Genomic DNA, 21801 nt, shown 5'->3' on the forward strand with positions numbered 1-21801 from the left:
CAAATTCCATTCATATACGAAATACAACAAATAAAAATATTTGTTTATTTTTATTAATTACTTAATCAAAAATAGATTTTGCGAAGGTAACACAAAACTCAGCAATAATAATAATTATTCATCAACTACTCTCAGAATTAAGTTTAACTATGACTAAATAACAACAACAAAATATCTACCCAAACTATCGCAATACCGACGCAAATGAAGTCTCTTATCTTTTTACTACATCACAGTCCGCAATACATACATACTTAAGTATAAATACTTAGTTGCCTCGGCATACCAGACATAACTTTTTTTTTCTAATAACAAACTTATAAGTGCGGTAGGTTGGTAATAGCAATAACAAAACAACAGCAACTATGCAAAGCTTAGCTGTCAAACCAATGACCACCACACGCAGTAGTTATCGACCATGACCTACCTTACCAATTTTAAAATGCACTTCGTGTTTTGAGTTGTAATTATATAGCTTTTATTTTAAGGCAGTGTGTGAATGCCATTTGCATTTCCTCTACCAAGTGTCAAAATGCATTAATGGATCCCTTAAAAAAATTAATCATTACCCACTCTCTCAGGCTGTGGCATTTTCGTTTTCAAAACAAAGAAAAAAAATATATATATAAACCGGCTGTACGTATGAAGCTAATAATAAAACGTAAAGTATCAACGAAATAATTAAAAATAAACGAAAAGACTTAACAACACAGGAAGAAGAATTACCAAAGCTGACAGAATATACAGATATTCTCCACATTCAGACAGAGACAGAGTAAAAAAAAAAGACTCAAAGTTCTTTCTTTTTATTGGAGCCCGTTCCATTGCTGTTTTTTTTTTATGAAGAAATTGTTTTATTCTTCTTGTGTTTTTGTTTGTTTTTTTTTTCTTTTTTTGGTTGAATTTCTGGCTTGTTCTGCGTTTTTTTTTTCTTTTTATTTTGTTCAAATATTTCGTCTCAAGTTCAAGGTCTTTTGGATAACGTATACTAAACGGCGAACAAACACGCATGCTGTCTTATTTTTTGTTTCTTTTTTTATATATTTTTTGGTGAATTGTTGCCCAATTTTTTTCGTTTCGTTTTGTTTTTTTTTTTTTTTTTTTGTATTATTTCGTTCTCGATTAATATATTCTTTTTTGTATTCGTCTCTTTATTGTTTGTTCGAATACACACTCATGGTACCTCCTATATATATAATTCTGTCTTCATTTGACAGCGGCAGCTAGCAGCGGCCTAAGTAAAGTGTCATTTCTTCTTTATATACCGACTTTGTGCTTTCTTTTTTGGAGCCCGTTTTTTGTTTGGTAATGATGATAATGATGTTGTGGATGATGATGGTGATGATGACGCGATAATAATAAATGGAGATCATAAGTATGCGTTGCGTCGGCGGGAGTAAGTTGTTCGTTGTGTGCGTTGGATGGATATGGTTTTGTTTGATTGCTTTCATTGCAGTTTTAGCAAGTTGAGCAGAATCTTAAACGGAAATTAAATAAGAATTTGCTGGAAGAAAAGGTAAGGAAATTAAGTTTGGAACAGTCGATAAATTTCATTTTTACTTAATTTATTTAAAATAATTTCCTTTAGACGGAAATGAACAAATGAAAATGTGAACGTTGGGCGCCATTTTTTCAATGAAGAATGTATCTTAAATCAATTGATGAAGTGATGATGATGTAGTGAACATTCACTGTAGTGAACATTAACTTCACAATTACCTTCAAAATACCTTATCGATACAAGAATGCAATTTTTTGGAAAAGTCTAAAAAACGTTATATAATTTTTGGTTGAGTATGTTCGCCACTAAAATTTCATACATAACTACCTTATCGACACTTAATGTAGATTTATTAAAGCAATTATAAGTCTTACAACACTACCTTACCTGCAAAGCATTGGTTTAAGATCTAAAATACTTCATTTGTGGTGACGAACAGTCCACGGAAATACGGAAATGTCATGTATATTTAGAGTTTTCTTAATTGGCGCCCAACGTAATTTCTTAACTTTTTGGTTTGAAATTTCAATAAAGGTAGTTATGAATTTACACGAAGTTATCGAATCGACTGGAAAGCAAGTGGACAAAAAACGGGAGAGTAAGAAAGACCAAAGGGCTATTTATAGAAGCCCATAGACAAGACAAGATCCGAACTTCTCTTGAGAACTATATTAAGAGCAACTATATTCCCACGTATTTTAAGAATATTTAAATGGCGCCCAACGTAACTTTGTAACTTTTTTCCTCTGACAAGTCCCAAGACTCTTCAAACAAACCCATATACAATAAATAGATCTGAACAACTTTTGGAATCTAAAAGAAAGAGAAGAAACACTTCTCATGTATTTTTTAAATCTTCTAAAAATGGCGCCCAACGTAACTTTTCAAACTTTTATTTCTTTGACATTTCAATAAATGTCACGAAAAAGTTTAAATCACTTTAGGTATATGCCTAAGAAAATGAATCAATTAGATCCTACTCCTATTTGTCATTCCACACGTGTCTTTATCATTACTCACTCGATATATGTTTGATTGCTGTCATACTAACCTCAAAAAACAACCAAATTAAGATTGATTGATAATGACCTCAATACAATTTTTGGTCATTAAATGTATAATAAAAACCCAATTCTCATGAATATATAGTCAGGAAAAATGTCTAAATGCCCCATTCTTTATATAAAACAAAAAAAAAGCCTAAAGTAAAATTCCTAAATCATCCTATGACTAGCCTTTCGCACATAATATAAAACACATCCACGTGTTTCAATCTCCCTTCTCCTTCTCGAAGGCACAAAATAGAGCAGAGTCCTTGAAAAACCACATAATTTAACATTCCCAACAGACAGGAAGACCTTTCTACTTTAGATAGGATATTTTATATACTTGTCTTTTTATTATGTACAAAGAAAAATAACAACTTTTACTTTCTTCCATCGAAAAGCTTTATACCAGCAGCACAAGCTTTTTCCCTTTTTTTTAATTCCTCAGATATATATAAGTCATCAACCCACAAAAGAATCCTTAGGCCTATTTCATTTATCTGGTGCTGCTCTCCCAAATACACAACCAACAAATAAAAAAAAAACAATATGAGAAAGGAATTATCTGTAGCCGGAGGGCTTAAAAATATACACAAAAAAAAATCATTGCTCCACATAGAATCCCCATCATCAGCTGATGTTTGTCCTTGGTTAGGCCGGCACGCGGCTACCCTTTCCTTGTTATTATTGTCAGCCACTTCCACTTCCGCTTGGGCTATACATATTATTGTCTAGGAGGGAGTAAACAGAAAGTATAGACACCTAAAATTGTAGATATACATAACCCATAACCATTTTTGTAGGTATCTGCTTTGGCAGCACACCATCATCATCACCATCATTAAGCTATACCATTTTTGTTAGGTAGGTTAGGTATAAGCGTGTCAAAAAAAAAGAGCTTACATAATATTCCCAGTTGAATCATGTGTCATGCACATACACAATATCTATTTTATTATTCATAAGATGGTTAGGTATTGGATTATTTCCTGAAATTCACCAAGGTCACTTCCACTTGCCATTATAATATTATACATTTTAACCACGGGCTTTATAAATAACCGGAGGTATAGTCACCTCATTTAAGGTGGAATGGTGTGATGATGTATATGACATTTAACCTATCCACACTTTCACTTTATTTTTGGTTAATGTGTTGATGATGATGTTAACGATCATATTCAGATCACTTTTGACAAATTACCACATATTGAACGCAAACTAACCTAACTGTCAAATGTGACAATTCTACCCAAAAAATATGAAAAAAGTTCACCAAAGAAAAATGGTATTAATGCTGCCCAAGACTGATGATGATGTTGATGTAACAATCAACACCACAAGAAAAAAAAAATGTTATAACAAAATATTATGCAAAGCAACAAGAAAAAAAAAATGGAATAATAAAAATCACCTAACCTCTATAAAGCTGCGCCAATTTGAAATTTTGAAAAGAAAGTGAAATGTGACAGCTGAGGTAACAAATAAGTTGTTTAATAGTTTCGCACACAGATCGCTATGGGCAAAATTTGGTTTTTGTTTTGCAGTTTTTATTATTTCTTGTTTATGTCGAATTACGAAATTGTTCAATAGTTTTATTAATATACTTGGTGGTGGTATTTTTTTATTTATAAAACAAAAATAAAAAAAAGTGAAGGCAAACAAAGAAGAAAGAATGGGAACTATCATAATAAAAAAAAAAAAGCTAACGGTTTTTGGGTGAGCTAAATTCGGTTTGGTTTACGTAACAGAGATATATAGACAAGACATCAACAACGGTACGCAACTATAATACACATTGAACAGTGACGCGATGACAGACGGAAAACATTAACTTATAAATACATGATGTTATATGTATATGTATGAACGTGCTTTTGGGTTACCAAAAAAAAAAAAAAAATACAACATAAAGTTGAACGAGAAGAAAAAAAATCAATAAATTTGTTGAGGTGGGTTAGGAAATCATTATACGCACACGCACGCAAAGTGTATAGCGAGAGAACGGAACGGCTGACTCTCGCATTTTTAAACGTCACATACAAATCTGACAGATAGCGCAACTGGAAGCACTGCTTTAGAAGAGTTTATTTTTTTGTGTTTTTACTGTTGCTGCTGTTGGCTTTTGCTTTTCCGAAAAATTATTCGTTTTTAATTCCGGAAGAGGAAAGAGGACTTTCAATTATACATACTCACCATATAAGAGTGAGGTGGGGTGAGTAAAATGTGAAAGAGGACAGAGGTTGGGGGTGTGGTATAATGGCATGTTTATATTCTCCCTTATAAATAGTGATGTATAGGTAACAACCTACATATGAATGTCATCCTACACATTAACTGGGTCAGTGGATAATAAACACATATCTACTTAAAAAGTAGGTACCTACAACATAGGTACTACCTCTATATCTCCACACTACATCTTGTTTTATGCTCCTCTTGGGATTTGGGATACACATAAACTATAGGTAGTGTGTATTAAATAATATTATGTACCTACTTTTACCTTTCCTTCAATAGCCTTTTGGTTTAGAGTTTTTTTTTTTCTATTTTCACTCGGGGGAAGAAAAAAAAAAATAGAAAAATGATGGAAAATTCAAATTAATTCCGGGCATGACATTGTGCGACAATATTTCTAGTATTTTGTAAAAAAAAACAAAAAATGTTGTATAGGTATTTTTAAAAAAGTAGGGCAAGAACTTTTAGGTTTACTTTGATGATGTTGCCAATTTTATTTTCTTTTTTTTTAATGCATGTTGTTTATAGGAAGGGCCTGTCGACGTCAATTTATTTGATATTTCAAGTTCAACAATAAATTTTCACTGTTGGCAACGATATATACTTATGCCACTAAAAGGGCCAATTAATTGCCAAACTGTGTCGTCCGGAAGGATTGACAATTTACTACTTGTGAGATATAATAATGACAGGTGTAATGGTTTTTACGGAAATACGTCGCCTTGAGAAATATGTGTTTTTTTTTTTAAATACTTTTTATACGTTTCTTTTTTTTTAATTTTTAGAGGCTATTTGTTGTAAAAACAATAGTGTTTAGTAGTTTTAAATTACAACAAAAATATTGTCATTGACGACAAAGATAGAGAGTCTTTATTGACCAAATTCTGACGTCGGGCGCTATTTTAATGTATGAATTCGCTATCAAATGATATAATGTGATACGTTTGTATGTAAACCACCCCTACTAACAATTTTGCTTCTATAATGATTTACAGAAGCAACAATTGCATCTGTAAAGCTTTATAGAACCAAAATTGTTTGTCGGGACGTCAAATGTTTTAAGGGTAAGAACAAGAAAGTTAACTTGCTTAGAACTACAGTGGTTAGGCAGAATTTGTTCTTGTTAAGTAGAATTCAATGAATAAAATCTGACGTTGGGCGCCATTTAAAGGTATGGATCAGTTTTGTATTGGAACCAGGTTTATGTATTATTAGATTCTTATGTAGAAATTAATAATATTATCTGTCTTTAGGTTCGGTATCTACGTTTATAAAAACTTAATCCAAAATATTCACAGTGGGCGCCACTTTAGTGAAAAAATGAGTTTTTAGCAAAATTTACACCTTACACCATTTCAGGAGTGAAAACTTAGTTAGTTTCAGCAACTAAACAAAAAGTTTTCTTAAAAAAAAAAATTGGTTCAAAAATAAAATATTAAGTTGGGCGCCAGTTAAGAGCATCAATTGGTTTGCGATAATATTCTGTCTATATGATAGCTTCTCAAAGCAGAATTTTAAACACTTTATAATTTCAATAGTTAAAAATGTTTTTCAATGATATAAAAAATATTCTCTTTAAAGAAGTATTTCAAGAATAAAGTCAGGTGTTGGGCGCCAGTTAAAGTAATGAATTATTTTGTTGATGATTTAATGTTATTGATTGAAAGATTCTCATATTAAAGAATACCCATATTTTATTTGCTGGTAACTTCATACATATATTCGTGTTTCCCAGACAAAGTCCTCACGTTGGGCGCCATTTCAGTAAAATAATGATAAACTCTTAAAAAAAAACAGCTAACGAGACATGGAAGTGGAAATTAATGATCAAAGTGTGTCAGCTCTTATTCTCGAAACTAAATGGAAGTAGTATACTTCACTATACACATACAGTTTGTCGAAAAAATCATAGGTATCCTTCAACATCCCAACCATAATCCAACTGTAACTTTCAACACTATACAATTGACAAACAAAATATTTACTTCAAAGCTCACTAATTAAAAGTTCAAAGCAATTCAGCTCGTTGCTGAATAAAGTCCTACCTATATTCACCAACTACTAACTACTACAAAAAAAAACCTTTTTTTTTTTTGGTAGGTATATTAAATTAATTTGAAATTCATTATCACTCTTCTTAAGCGTATATTTATGTCATTTGTTGGCTTTCAATTGCCGGGTGACTTTTGCCCTCATAGCCTAGATTTTTCCTCAACTTGTTTTTTTCATCTTAACAAATACACAAACCATCAACTTCCCTTTGGAGGAAAATCTCTCACGTCAATTAGTTGTTCAGTCGCTTGTGCCTTTTCTCATTTTCTTTACAGTTTTTCTTTTTATTATTTTTTTTTGATTATATGTTTATGCAGAGTGGTGCATGTGTTTTCCAGTTTTTTTTTAAAATATTTTTTTAGTATATTTCATTTTTTTTGCAGTCAATTTCATCCCTTTGGAAAAATTCTCTTCTGACCTAGTTTTTCACCCTCTCATTTGATATGCTGCTGCTGGCCTAGCTACCCCGTTTGGTTTTAGTTCAGTTTTTTATTTTATTTTTTTTTGTGTTCTGAAAAAAATGTATGTTAGCTATTTGCCCTTCCGGTATGTTCTACATACCGCAACATGAGTATCTTTGTGTAATATCGAGAAAATGAACGCTGATTACCCTGCACAAATATGTTTGTCCTTTGTAAAGAAAAAAAAAAGTCATGAAAAGGCGAGGTAAGGTGAGGATTTGGCTTGGATGCTTGATGGAAAATTATTGGCGAAGGGGAAAGGGAAAATTTAAACTGTGGAAAATTATGTCAGTCAGTGACTTTTTAATGATGTGAGAGAGTTCCAATCGATTGATTGATCTCTACGGGATATTTTCTAATTTTTTGTTATAGGTACCATCGTGGAAACTAGGTTAGGTTAGGTTTTTTTTTCTTTTTGACAGAGGCCTTGTTTTCTCACAAGGAATAATAAAAAATAAACAATTATAGGGTAAAGGCTAAATTTGTACTCACAATATCGCTTCATAAGATTCTTTTTGTAAGCAGCTCTTCCCTCGTCGCTCTTCAAAGCACTATGCTCACCATCGCCAGCTCCTGCCCCAGAATCATCGGAGTCTTCAGTACCTCCGGAATAGGTGCGGGCTCTTCTCCGACTTAGAGCAGTACTAAGAGACAAGTCTAGCGGACGATCTTCCTCATCTTCCTCCTCCTCATCGTGATCTTCTATGCTAACTTGACCCATTGTGAGACAATTCGCCTCATCCTTACGATCAAAATCGTCCGAGTCATCGGTAAAGGACGGATGACGACTGGAACGGAAGTTTTTGGCACGTTGATCATCCTCCTCATCGCCACTGGTCGTTATGACACTACGGCGAGTCTGTTGAAACTGATAGTTTCCCTTGATGATCGTTGCCGGTGATCCCGCTGTCGATAGTCTGGATTCCGGCGATGGTGATGGCGATATTGTCGTTGACGTTGTCACCGTTGGTGGGGTTTTACACTGTCGCAGGTGGTTATAGAGCATTACGAATTCCTGATGCCTTTGCAAAATATTAGGCTCAGCCGGACTCGCCGATCTGCGACGCTCAACAATCACATCAGCCCTCTGCTGAATTGTTGGTTTCTCAATACGATCACTGCAATTACTCTTAATGCAGGTTGTATGTTTTTCACTTTGATCAGCAGCCACTGATGGTGGATCATCATCTTCGACAATTGTCATTGGCTGAGGTGACGAACTTGAGTGTTCTGACGATGGTGAGGCAGGAATATTACTATGACATTGCCGTTGAGGTGAACTCATTGGGCTCATCGACTCTGAACGTCGATGATGGATGATTGTTGGTGGTGATGGTGATGATGACAATGATGATGATGATATTGAGCCGCCAAGGCTTTTCGATGTTGATGAGATTGCTGTTGTTGAGGCAGTCATTGTTGTTGTAACATCACCACCACCTCCGCCACCAACAAAGGTGTGCGGATTCGCGGCTGTTAAATGTTGTAACATAATCATTGTAACTTTTTTTTTGAGTTACTGTTCGATATCCGAGAAATATAGTCTGTGGTTATTTTTTTAAACAGTTCTTCAGTAATCTGTTACATTTACACAAGTAACATTTTAAAGCGACACAATTTGTACATTAAGTTTAAATATATTTTTTTTTGTGTTTTTTTAAAACTTATGCATTTTTTTTAATTAAGTTTTATATTTAACAATATAAAATATATAAATATTTTATTTTTAAGGTTTTTTTTGTTAATAATTTGTAAAACAGAACCTGAGTTGAGGTTTTTTTGTAACAGATTTTTTTTTTTGAATAATTTGTTTTGAGGTAATAACTTATTTTTTTTGTTTTGTACAATTTTTAAAAAATTTTTATCTTGTGATATAAATTATTTAAACAAAAACTTTGCACTTAACCGGAAGTTTGCACCTTTTCTGTCATTTGATAAAAAATAAATATAAGATAATAGCTGTCATTTAAGCCAAGTTAAAATATTTTTTTCTGTTTTTCTTCAAAGAGGAAACTGTGATATTTTATTATAAACGTCCGGCGGATATTATTTTATACGATCACTGTCAGATACGCGCTAGGCATACAATAATAATATTTAATTTTTATGAAACGTCATGTATCTATCACAGTATCAGCGACACTAAAAATCAGAATCTTGTGTTGAAAACTTGCTACTGTCAAAAAAAAATTCAACAAACACAAAAAAATCGCTTAAATTTTTTTTTTATGTTTTTTTGATTGTGTATATGTCTAAAACTCTACGAAAAACGACGACGATGATGACGACGAGACGAGGAGACATACAATAAAAAAAAAAAAAACAAAGCGGCAATGATGTTGATGATGACGGACGGTGCGGCAAATGACAGAGCGAACGTACGAATGGCAAACGAACGATTGAGCTAAACCGAAGACAGTCGTCTGTAGGTATCTCTACGAACTACGATGCAATACGTATCGCAGCAATTTGCTAGTAGCAGCAACGAAGAGGTAACATAGCACTCACTTCACCACCACAATATACACTCACACACAAGCATAAGAATATTTGATTGTATTTGTGTGTAGGGGTTGAATGTTGAATCACTAACTCACTATACCTTCAAAGAGGCCGGCTTCTTTAGTATGTATTGCTCTCTCACTCTCTGTCAGTTCTTTCTTTCTACAATATTCTCACCACTTTATGTTATGTATGATTCAAAAATTGTATTTGTATTGGTTTTTTGTATAACAATGCGCACAGTACGAGAGAAGAATAAATTTTATATTCCTCCGTCTAAACAACAAGTTGCAGTTGGTTGAAATACATCGGGGTGTGGTGAGTATCTCTGGTGTTTTATTGAATGTTGAATATAATCCAATTGGTATCAGTGTAACTGTCGAATTTTATGCGTCTAACATACGCATATGGGGGTATTAGAATTTTTCACTTTCCGTTTCAATTACATAGAAGAGGAGAATTTTATCAACAAAAAGAAGCGTAGAAACATTATTACATTCACCACACTTATAAACAATGTTGATAGAGCACACACTCACTACTCATTTGCGCTAAGGCTCTCAATTTCAATTTCATTCAAATCAAAAAGAAAACAGACAGTTAATGGTTTTCATTTTACCCAAGAACGGGAAGAGTCAACTAGGTATTTTTTTTTTCCTACACAAGGGTGGGTGGTTTTTAGATGGCGGTATGGTGAGAAAAAGGGTAGAAAAAGCTTGATTTTTTTTTTGTATATGAATTGCAACGGCCAGACAACTTTTTTTTTTATTACAAATTGTTTGATTCTTTGTTTTCTGTTCTCATCTCTTCCTGTTGCTTATTTATTATAATTTATTAAGAAATTATTAAGGTAAATGTGTATGTAATGTTAATTGCAGTTTCCGATTTGAGGTAGAATTTTATTTGCACTTTTTGAGAAAAAAATAATAAAAGTTATTTTTTTTGAACACTTTTTTGTTTGCACTAAACTTAACCATTTACAAAAAAAAAAAAAAACAGCAGTTTTTTTTATATTTTCTTTATTTATTAATATTAAATTTTATTTATTTTAATTTAATTTTAAATAAAATTAAATAAAAAAATTATAACTCGACTCAATATATAGATATTAGAAAACGTAACGCGTCTTGACCCGTACCGCATTCGAGTCGGAATGATGAAACAGCCATTCGTAGAAGCTGTATAGTCTAAACAGTATTTTTTTTTTTCCTTTTGGTGAGTATGGGGCCTGTCTACACTGTCTACCGTCATCGTCGTCGTCGACGTCTGTGTCTCCCCCAAAGAGTAGTTGTTGCTATTTTTCGACTGTTTTCAGTTTTCCTATGCTTTTTAGATTTTTTCATTCTTGTTTTTTTTTTTTTTGCTTTTATTTTTGCACTCCATATACTCTTCAGATGCCTCCTTTACCATGCGATTCTTTTAAGCCTCATATACACAGTTGCAAATGCAAAAAGTAAAACAAAAAAACCGAATCACACAATTGCAGCAACAAGCGCCTGTGCAAAAGAGTGTCGATATTGAGAGCGAGTACAGCGACTATAAACGAGATACAAAAAAGTGCAACATTTTTGTTTCGATACCTGTTTTGCGTTGTTTCGGTTCCCTTTATGTATTCTTTATACTACTCTCCGCCCTGTGCCTTTTTTTTTTTGTGAGAGCGCCTATCACAAGGCAAAACCCTTAAGGAGGGTTGAAAAATGACCTTCCACATTATAGTCGAAGTTTTTCCTCTTCCTTCATTCTGTAATTCTATTACTCACCACGCTCTGTAAAGTTAAGGGGCTGTTTAGAGTTGAATTTGGGTGGGCAAAGAGTGAGTGAAAAGAAGGAGGGGATGAAGATCACTAAAACAGACGACCAAATGGAGAAGAAGAAATCAAAATCAAACCATCATCATCATCATTGCCTTCCCTTGCCTCTTTTGTGTAAACTCTCATTTTCAATTCGCAATTTTCATTTTTGTTTTTTTTTTTTTTTGCAAAATTCATATAAAAACAATGTCGGCTTTTATGGTTGTGTTTGTGAGGAACAAATACAAATAAAATCTGTAGGCTACTTTGATATAAATAAATAAAAATATATATACGGATACCTTTTTAGTATTAGGCTGTTGTTTTGTTGTGTTGTTTGTTTTTCGTTGTTGGAGAAAAGATATCTCCTATCCCAGTGTTGTATACCCTACCTAGATGGATGGATTCAAGATACTTTTGTGTTGTTTTTTTTTGTTTGCAACATTTTTGTGGATGTTTTTAAATGGACTCGTGCAAGTAGGGCAACATTCTCATGGTTTTTGTGATACCTCTCTGCCTATTGAGGTGGTGTACCAATGTAACTTACCTTACCATGTTGATGAATGGGTTAAAGATTTATTGTAGGTATAATGTCTGTATGGCTGGTTTTATATTGGATATAATAGATGCTGGGCTGGTTAATTGAGCCAACAATTTTATGCATGGGGACTGGTTGATTTTTTTGTAGGTAGGTATCAGAAATTTCAGGAAATATGTAGATAAATATGGTAAATTTGGACATTTTTTAAGCTACTTGTTACAAATAGTTGATAACTACAATTTTCACTAATGGCAGAGTTTCTTAACAGCTCAATTAGGTAATAGAGTTATCAAAAATATTTTATAAAAAGCTAGATAATTAATGCTCTCCGATGTCTAACTATTATGCGCTATCCCGCCCAGCAATCAGTTATAGCAATAGCCCTAAAAAGGTGAGGAGTTCAAGCAACGGCAACAACACCAACGAAAATTCAGCCGGAACAAACAAAAAACAGTTTCAGCATCACGAATAGAAAACAAGGACCCCAGCTTAAACTATGCCAGTGAAAACAGAACTACCCATCAACACACCAGTGATACAAAAAAACCCGATTGCCGTTTCACCAAATTATCACCAACGTAGTGAGGGGGAGATAATCCCGGGGCCTTAGCTACCTTATTTTTTATTTTATCCAATTAAGAAAGTAGGAAGAAGAGGCAGTTCTCACTTTCGCTAGTTCCATAGTTTCCCAACCGAAACCATCTCATCCAGAAGCGTCATCAACACTGTACTTTTTTCTTGCAAACATTAAAACTCATCAATATCAAATTAGACTTCAGCAACTTCAAATGTTTAAAAGTTGCTGCAGTTAAAAAAGCCTGCACCTGATACCTCTAAGAATATCAACCGAGTTGCTGGTCCCAACGCTGGAAGTCATTAAAACCAGCACTTGAGAAACAACAACATCACCAGAAAAAGCTGAAGCATTTGCAGCTCACTTCGAAGGTCACTTTACTCCCAACCTTTCTGCAGGTTTAGCGTTTTTAGAAGAAGATAAAGCAACATTCAGCGGCACCATTCCTACAAATGATCTAGTTTGTAGTCCAAATCTGAGCACCTACCTACTAAGTAGAGATTGCCGAAATAATTAACCTATATCCAAGCCCAACAAATCAACTGAACCGGATGGCATTCCCAACTTCATCGTAAAGGTTCCCACAAATAGTTATGGTCTTCATAGCCATCATCCTCAACAATTGCATCAACAATAGCTGCTTCCGCAGAAATGGAAAACTGCATGGAATCGTTGTGGTTTCTAAGAAAGGTTCTGGCCAATCTCTCTTCCCAACAATCTTAATATGCTCTTGGGGAAAGCTGGCTCTCAAGGAGCTCAAGAAGCCTTGCAACGGTATAACAACATTATCCCAGACATGAAGTTCCGCTTTCCAAAAAAAAAAAAACTTTACATTTCAATCACTCACGAAGTTTCATCAAGACATCACTTCAGCTTTTAACAGCTATCAAGTTACCGTCAAATGCTTTCTGGATGTCAAAAAACCATTTTAAAGCGTATACGGGTGGAAGCTCTTACATCCCAATTTGATGGTAGAGAATAAATAATAAATAAAAATAATAAAAACAAAAAAAAATTATTTTTATTTTAAGTGGAGCGATTAAATATAATTCAATTTTAAATTTCAAGTGACCTCAACTCCAAAGCGTTTCGCCCAGGTACGGCCGTAGGCTTATCAGTTAGATCTGTCGTACTTTTACTAAGACGCCTTAATTTAAGTGTCGGTAAACATCGACCAAAATAAAGTGGTAAGGGTACTACAGATATAACTGATGAGCCCACTGTAGTACCTGGGCGAAACGCTTTGGAGGTCAGGGGTCACTTGAACTTTAACCCTCTGTCGGCACACGGGTGCGAATATGGCAGGACAAAAATAAAAAGTGGTCATAAAAAAGTGTCTTTATAAGAGTGAAAATACAATTTTTTGGAATTGTGAATACAATATTCGAATTCTTCGGAAAATTCTACATCAATTTCATATATGATTCTCTATAATATACTGAGACCGAAAAAAGTTCAAGCGACATGAAAAAGTATAAACCAAATTCGCAAAAAAGAGGTGTGCCTACAGAGGGTTAAAATTGAAGTACATGTATTTGTGACTAGAGTGTTGTTGAAATATCGATGGACCAGGCCTCAGAGTCAAAATTTTTGTAGACTGATATTGCCAAATAAATGTGAATTTGTAGCAAAAATATTAATTCGTTTTTAAATGGGATGCTATAATCTTCAGTTCTAAAAATAGTTTCAAAATGTTAAAAGAATTTTTAAATTAAAACAAAATCTTTATCTAAACCAAGAATGATTGTTATTTTAAAGTCATTTCCGCCATAATTTTGATAAAATATGTGTCAGTAGATATACGTAGTATAATAGGTCTGGCAATAACAAAAATATACAAATTCTAAGCAATCTCTAAAAAAAAATCAACCGCACATTTGCGGTTAGGTAATCCCTAATATAATTTAATTTTTCTGCATTCCTAAACTCTTAAATATTCAAATTTGAATAAAAAAGCAATAACTTCTTCTTCAATGGCATGAAACATAAAATTTTAAGGTCTAATTTCATGAATGACCAACCACATGTTTAAATAATATGAGTTAAATTACTCTAAATCTACTATAAGTTTTTTGTTATTGTTTTGGAGAAAAGAAAATGCAATATGAGTTTTTGGCGGTCAATTTTTCTACCGAAAACGGGAAATGAATTCGCATTCATTCGAAATAATATACAAACATACATACAAATAAACAATTTTTAGATATGTTCTTATATTTTGCTGTTGCTGCAATGACCATGCGCGCTGCACACTGCAATGTGAACCAATGTCAATGACTCACTTTAAGCCCGAATATACCTACACTACCTACTATATATTTTTGTTTTTTAAGTTGACAGTGGTGGCGGGCGGCTTGCTGAGTCGTGAAGCAGCCGGATTGTTTATGTTTCTGGCACGTTCCACCAGAAACCTATAATAATAAATATAACGACGACTATATGACGGGGGCTTAAATAATTGAGATCAATTGAGACCCACTTGAACTATCGAAGTCATTAGCTGTGTCGATATTATATTTTATTAGCTCCCCTTTGTTAAAAGAAAACAATACAATAAACCAAACAAGCCAATTGTATTATAGAGTGTATAAACTGACGACGTCATGATGCAACTGTTATTATTTTATGTTTACCTAGATCGGTCGTTCAAAAAAAATCGGAAGTTTAACTAATCGAATTCGATTTTGTAATTTTACACACAAGAAATCCCGATCATTAGTACACGGAAAGAAATGAATAATTGTTGAAAGAGCTTGAAACAGAACTTTTATATAGAAGTAAAGATGTCAATGGTTTGGTTATTGTTTTATTAGTCGTTACGGAAATAATTCGTTTTTTTTTTCTGTTTGTGTCATCTGTCAATTTTACTATTTCCGTGCTATTGTTAAGGTCATCAACCATGTTCCTGGAAATAACAAGAAATTGAAGTTAGTCGATGTTCCTTTATGCTCTCCTTCAAGAAGAATGTTTTCTGCAAGCATTTCCACTTGTACAGGGCTTTTAACACAGCGTGAGACGTGACAATTACTTTGTAAGACAAGTAAAATATTGAAATTTCTAGAACGCAAGGTGACAAACCTACCTATACAGAGTATGACCAAGAGCTGCCTGCTGAAAGATATTGGCGCTATTCAATTGCCTCTTATTTAATTGTGTATTAAGACCTTTAAAATGCAACTCCAAAGGAGGTTTGCACTACCTTACCATCTAATAAACTCATTTTTTTATAGCCGAAGGGAACAACTATTCAATTGTGTATTTGGATCTTTAAAATTCAGCTTCACATCAGTAAGTTTGCACTTCTTTAACATCTAATCAACTCATTTTTTAAGATCGAAGGGAACTAAACACAAGAAAATACTCTTAACTATTATTCACGTTGTCGTAGCTGAATAGTGAATAAATATGTATCTATTTCAATTTGCTCATACCTGCTGATATCAAATTCAAAAAGTTGTAAAGGGTTTTTTGACACAAAATGGAATTCACGTGAACATTTTTGATACAACACTGGACGACTTGCAGTTTTATTGAAAGAACACATTGGTAACACTGCTTTTTAGCACTACCTTATCTGCAAAGAATCAGCTCTTTAAATCAGGTTTGATTTTGGTTCCAAAGAGTAGTGCATTTGGGAATTAAGATAACATTTTCAAATTAAATCTAACAGTTAAAGCTCTATTCTACCAACTCATTGATCGATGTAAAAATAAGGAAACCCTTATTACGTCGTTAGTGTCGGTAATGTAATTCGTTGTACATTTAACTTATCTTATCAAAAGGTACGTAGGCTCAGTTCATTAACGCATCACTGCTTTTGCATCAAAACTTTTTAGATGGAAAGAAAACACTACCCTACAAAATTGGCACCAGAAATATTTTTGATGCTTTTAACTGAACAAAATTCAAAAACAAATACATAATATTATATTTTTAACGAATTTCATATGTAAGTAGTGTAAAAATAAAAATAAAATCTGTTTCTATAATTCGTTAAACACCGTTTTAAATGATATCTGTAGAAACCTTAGTATACTATTTGATTTTTTTGCAAAAAAAGGAATTAAAAAAAAAAAAAAAACAAAATTGAAAATCGTATAGAGCCGTTTATTAATTTTTTATGAATACAAACTTTCCAACATTTTTCAAAAAGAAGTTGGTAGGTGTGCCATTTTTAAGAAAATATTATTCAACACATTAAACGAAATTTCGAAAATATTCAGGCAACCTTTTAGAAAAAAATTGATTTTCAAAAAAAAAAAATAAAAAATATTTTCTAAAAATCGAAAATTGTTGTTTGTTCTTGTTTTTTTTAATTTGTAATTTGTTAAATATAACGATCGTTTGCAAGGAATTCATGAATAATAAAACCGTTCCATGGCAGGTGCCGTTAATAAGGTAGAAAAAAATATTTTATTAATTCACTAGTTGTGTGTATATTACACACGAACTCGTTAGAGCCGTTTTTGAAAAAAGAAACTGTTCTCTTTCCGTTACGGTACCTACGGTAAGCTGTGGTATTAAAAAAATATCAATTTGTCCTCTAGGAAACCACTCAAAACTGTTTAAAATTTTTTTTTTATGAAAATATGCTACCATCCATGAATTTTAGTGTTGACATTGAAACTGATAGTAAAATATGTAGGTACCAATTTCTTTGTACAAATGTCAACTGCCTTACCGGCCCTTAATATTGACTGTAAGTCAACTCTTTAGTTTATTAATGGTAAGGTAGTGCTCATTTTTTTTGCATTGGAAGTGCCTTTTAAGTTTAATATCGGATACTTATGTTGCACTTATTCTGTCGTAAAATTGATCCAATAACATTTGACATTATTTCTAAGTTAATTATTATAACTGTATTTATTCTACTAAAAATTATAGGGAAACCTCAACTCTTAAAAGTTTTCTTGCAGTGCATTATTTCTTAATTCTTACACCAATTTGTTGTTTTGTTTTTTCTTTTTTTTTTGCTCCGTCTCGCTTATTATTATCATTATGCAAGACATTCGAAACACCTTATCAAGACGATACGTCCCCAATCCGAGTGCGTTTTGTGATAAAAGAGGAACCGAATTTGGATTAAGTAAACATGAAAAGTTTTTCAGTTTTTTCTAGGCCAACTGTAAACTGTATTTTGAAGCAACTTTGTGCTGATTATTGAGCCACATTTTAATGTCCATTGCGATCATTCTACTTGATATCAACCAAATATTTAAAAAAAAAGATGGTGTTGATAAGATAAAGATTGTAATAGTGTTACACATTCTTCACTTAAAAAATTTCATAAAAATAACTTATTCAGTGTAAAAAAAAAAAAAAAAAATAAAAATAAAAAACAACAAATTTAAAGAGGAAATAAAAGAGTATTATTGCTAAAGATGATGATAATAATGTTTACTTTTGCGTTGTGGGTACTTGAAAAAGTTGGTGGAAACCTCCGAATTCCAAACCACACTTGTTATTGTGTGTGTTATAGGTTTTATTTTGGCTTTTGACAAAACGAATCATAAGAAACGCGTATATAAGTATTTTGTGTGTGTTCAAAACTAAAGACACTACATTGCCAGCCCTGTAGGGTAATATTGTGCAACTGCGAACGATCACGCAAGGTGTATATAATCAGCGAGCTCTTACTTGGATTGTTGAAGTGCGAGCGATAAACTACGGTGTTTACTTTGGGTTCTCAATAACAGGTTAATTGTGTCATCGAGGAAATGAAAACCGTGTACCTATGGAATTTTTTTTGTTTTTGTTTCTTATTTGATCTTCTTTTTTTTTTTTGTCTCTCCATATGGTGAATCTGAGGATTCAGATTCAAGACGATGTTATACCAGATGAGGAATTGCATAATAATTTTCGGCGAAAAAATGTTGATATACAAGAAGGTTTGTGTATGTAGGTTGCGCGCTGTAGGATTGTCAGGAAATTGAAATGCCTCAGGAAACGTGATGCTGCCCTCGTTAGGTTGGCGTTTTATTGATTTAAAATTATGACCGAAATACCTAGTAAATGGAACTGGTTTTCATTTATATTGTACAATGGGTAATATATAGAGTTTGCTACATTCTTCAGAAATCAAGAAAGTTATCCATAAATAATTTTCTTCCGAAATTCATTTATTATTGGACTTAACTTTTAAATAAGCTTAATTAAGGAAGAAGTTATTGGGTAGGTACTTTTTTCTTTGTTTTTTTTTTTGAGCTATGTATAAGTCTGGCCAATGAGTCATACATAGTAAAAATAAAAAGTCTGCTTCTTTACTTAACTTATAGTCGTCATATTTATCGCTACTCATTGAGCGTAAGATATCTTTTAGCCGCTTGAGCGGCTATGTGAAGTTGGCACACCCAAATGCTAGTTTTTTTTTTCTTTAACCTGCCTGGTTCGATTGCCCAAGGTTAGCCCCGAATAGCCCAAAATTGTATTCGTTAGCCCACCCTTAGTTATAAAATTATAATGGAATTATTTTTTTTTACCCCAAAAATCACAAATTTTTTTTTTTTATTCAGTGTAAGAATTGTTGATTTTCCACTGTGCACAGTGGTTCCGTAGTAGGAAATAGGCCGAAATATCGATGTCAATATAATGACGTCATTTTTCGTTATATTTGTTATAAAAAGCCTATTCTTTAAGATAGCATAACAGACATTTTGAGAAAATAACGGAACTTTTCATATCGACCATGAAAAGTTGTCGAAAAAAGTCTGATTTCAATGCTTTATTTTTGGTCCCGAACCAACTTAAACTTTTAAGTGTATTTTTCGGTTAAAATTATTTTTAAAGTTTTTTTTTTTGTTATGGAACTTAAAGTTGAAGGTATGTACTTTATTTAAAGAGTTTATAATTCTATTTTATTTAAAATTTTCAATAAAAAACAGACTAGAAAAGGACAGGTTCAAATTCCATACTTTTGTTTTTCTTCTCACTTTACCGAAACTTTTAACTATGTTGTCATCAATATAAATACATGATTCATATACATAAATTTTCTCTAGCACGTGTAGTTTCTTAAACAATTGAATCTGTCTGCGAATAAGTGCGACGGGCAACGACTGACTCTTTCACACTCATTGTTTCAATTTTACCCATATTTCTCATATTTAAAACTTTTTCAAAAACATTTTTTTTTTTTTAAGTTTTTATGTTTTCCTTAAGTTTTTGCACATATTTTTATAAAAATATATGATATTAAGCAAGCGTTAAATCTGAAATGTAACATAAAAATTATGACTGAAATTGAAAAAAAAAACCAAATAAATAATTTTAAAAAATAACTTATCATTTGTTTGTATGTAGATTCAAGGCTTCTTTTTACATTTTGTTATTAAATATATACAAGATTTCTTTATAAAACAATTGTTTTTAAATTAATTCATTTTTTATTGCTAAAAAAATATATTCTCACACATATTCAAGTATATTTTGTTGCTATCCTAACCATAATCCCCTATGGCCGCCCTTCTTAGAAACCGGTACCACTGTGCTGTGGTTCGTTTGCCCAACTTTAGCCCAATTTTTTTTTTATTATACTACTTTTTCAAAAGATACAACAAAAAAACTTTTTTCATATCAGAAACAGAAAAATTTGTGATTTGTTTTTCCTGTAAAACTATCGTTAGTTTGAAACCGTGGTTTGTTTGCCTAAGGTTAGCCCAACTTTTATTTTCGCCATCCTACGCTTTGTTTAAAAATTATAGAAATATTAGTTTTTATTCTCCTCACAAAAAAAAAAAAAAAAAAAAAAAATAGTACGTATACACCACAGTGACCTTTTTTTAATTTATAATTTAGAAAAAGTAAATCAATTGGTGTGGGCATTGCGTTTCAAATGTTATTTATTTGACTTAGAATTCTAACTTGATTGAATGTAGTCCATATAACATTGCTGTTTAGAAGCTTTTTGGTTTGTTTCATTTCACCTTAAAAACCACAACATACAAACAATTTTCCAAGTGTAAAAATCATTGATTTTTTTGGTTTGCAATATAAGCACCTAGAAAAGCTACATATGTATACGCTTGTTAAAATCTATCCAAACATTTTTCAAAAGTAACAATATATATAAAATGGTGTTTGAAGTGATTTTTTTTCCAGTACACGAATAGAACTTTTTTCCAATTACCAACCTCTTAAAAATCAAATTTGTTTTTTTAGTGTTAAAATTGTCCTTTTTACACTTTTTCTCAATTAACCATGCTAATTCAAACAAACTCTTAGTTCAAAAATAATTACAGCACAAACTTTTTTCAAATTTTCAAATTTAAATTATAGATTTTAAAAAGGTCACTGTGGTGTATGCGTACTATTTTTTTGTGAGGTGAATAAAAACTAATGCTTCTATAATTTTTAAAATAAGCGTAGGATGACCAAAATAAAACCACGGTTTTAAACTAACGTGGAATAAAGAAACCAACCACAGTGCAAAATAAACAATTTTTACACTGAAAACAAACAAATTATTTTTTGTGAAATTTCAGGTGAACAAAAAAATAATTCCGTTATAATTTTAGAACTAAGGGTAGGCTAGCAAAAAAGGCAAGTTAAAAAAAAATTAGCATCGATTTTGTTATCAAAATAATGAAATAAGGTAGACGAACTTTTTAAAGATTGAAGCTCTGGTGTTGACGAAAGAGTTTTCTGTTATTCTTTCAAAAAAGAAGTCGTTAGACAGGGGTTTGGCTGGTGGACTCGTTTTCATTAGTCTGTCAGGGTCGCTGTAAAGTAATTTATTCCTTATGCAGTTGGATTTCGAGCTCTAACTGTAAGCTTAAGCTCACATTATAAATGCTCGATACAGTTAAATTCTGGGCTTACCCAGAATTTACATCGTGGGAGTACCAACTTCCTTAAGGAATTCCGAAATTCCACGCACATTAGGTTATCGGTTATCGGACATTAGAACTAATTCTGATCCAATAAGCTGATAAAACAGAATTTCCCACCATAATATCGAAGATGTACCGAACCGATGTTAAACTTTCTTCACGACCACTCTTCAATTTTGGTTTGGTCCCATGAAAACACGTTTTGGAGTAAAGGACGGCTTCTTTAAGTTTTATAAAAAGTGGTAATTTCTTTGCCACCGGGCAAAAA

General features: G+C 32.4%; 1 protein-coding gene across 2 annotated transcripts in view; it reads right to left on the reverse strand.

The window, feature by feature from the left end:
* Positions 1–10716, reverse strand: part of LOC129911744 (ecdysone-induced protein 74EF) — a 42637-nt gene extending 31921 nt beyond the window's left edge. For both annotated transcript variants that reach the window (XM_055989650.1, XM_055989649.1), the window contains exon 1: positions 7791–10716. In XM_055989650.1, coding sequence (XP_055845625.1) covers positions 7791–8796 — 1006 coding nt within the window. In that variant the 5' untranslated portion in view covers positions 8797–10716. The remainder of the gene's footprint in view (positions 1–7790) is intronic.
* Positions 10717–21801: the final 11085 nt, after the last annotated feature.

The sequence above is a fragment of the Episyrphus balteatus genome, chromosome 2, assembly GCF_945859705.1.
Source record: "Episyrphus balteatus chromosome 2, idEpiBalt1.1, whole genome shotgun sequence".
Taxonomy (NCBI): Eukaryota; Metazoa; Arthropoda; class Insecta; order Diptera; family Syrphidae; genus Episyrphus; species Episyrphus balteatus.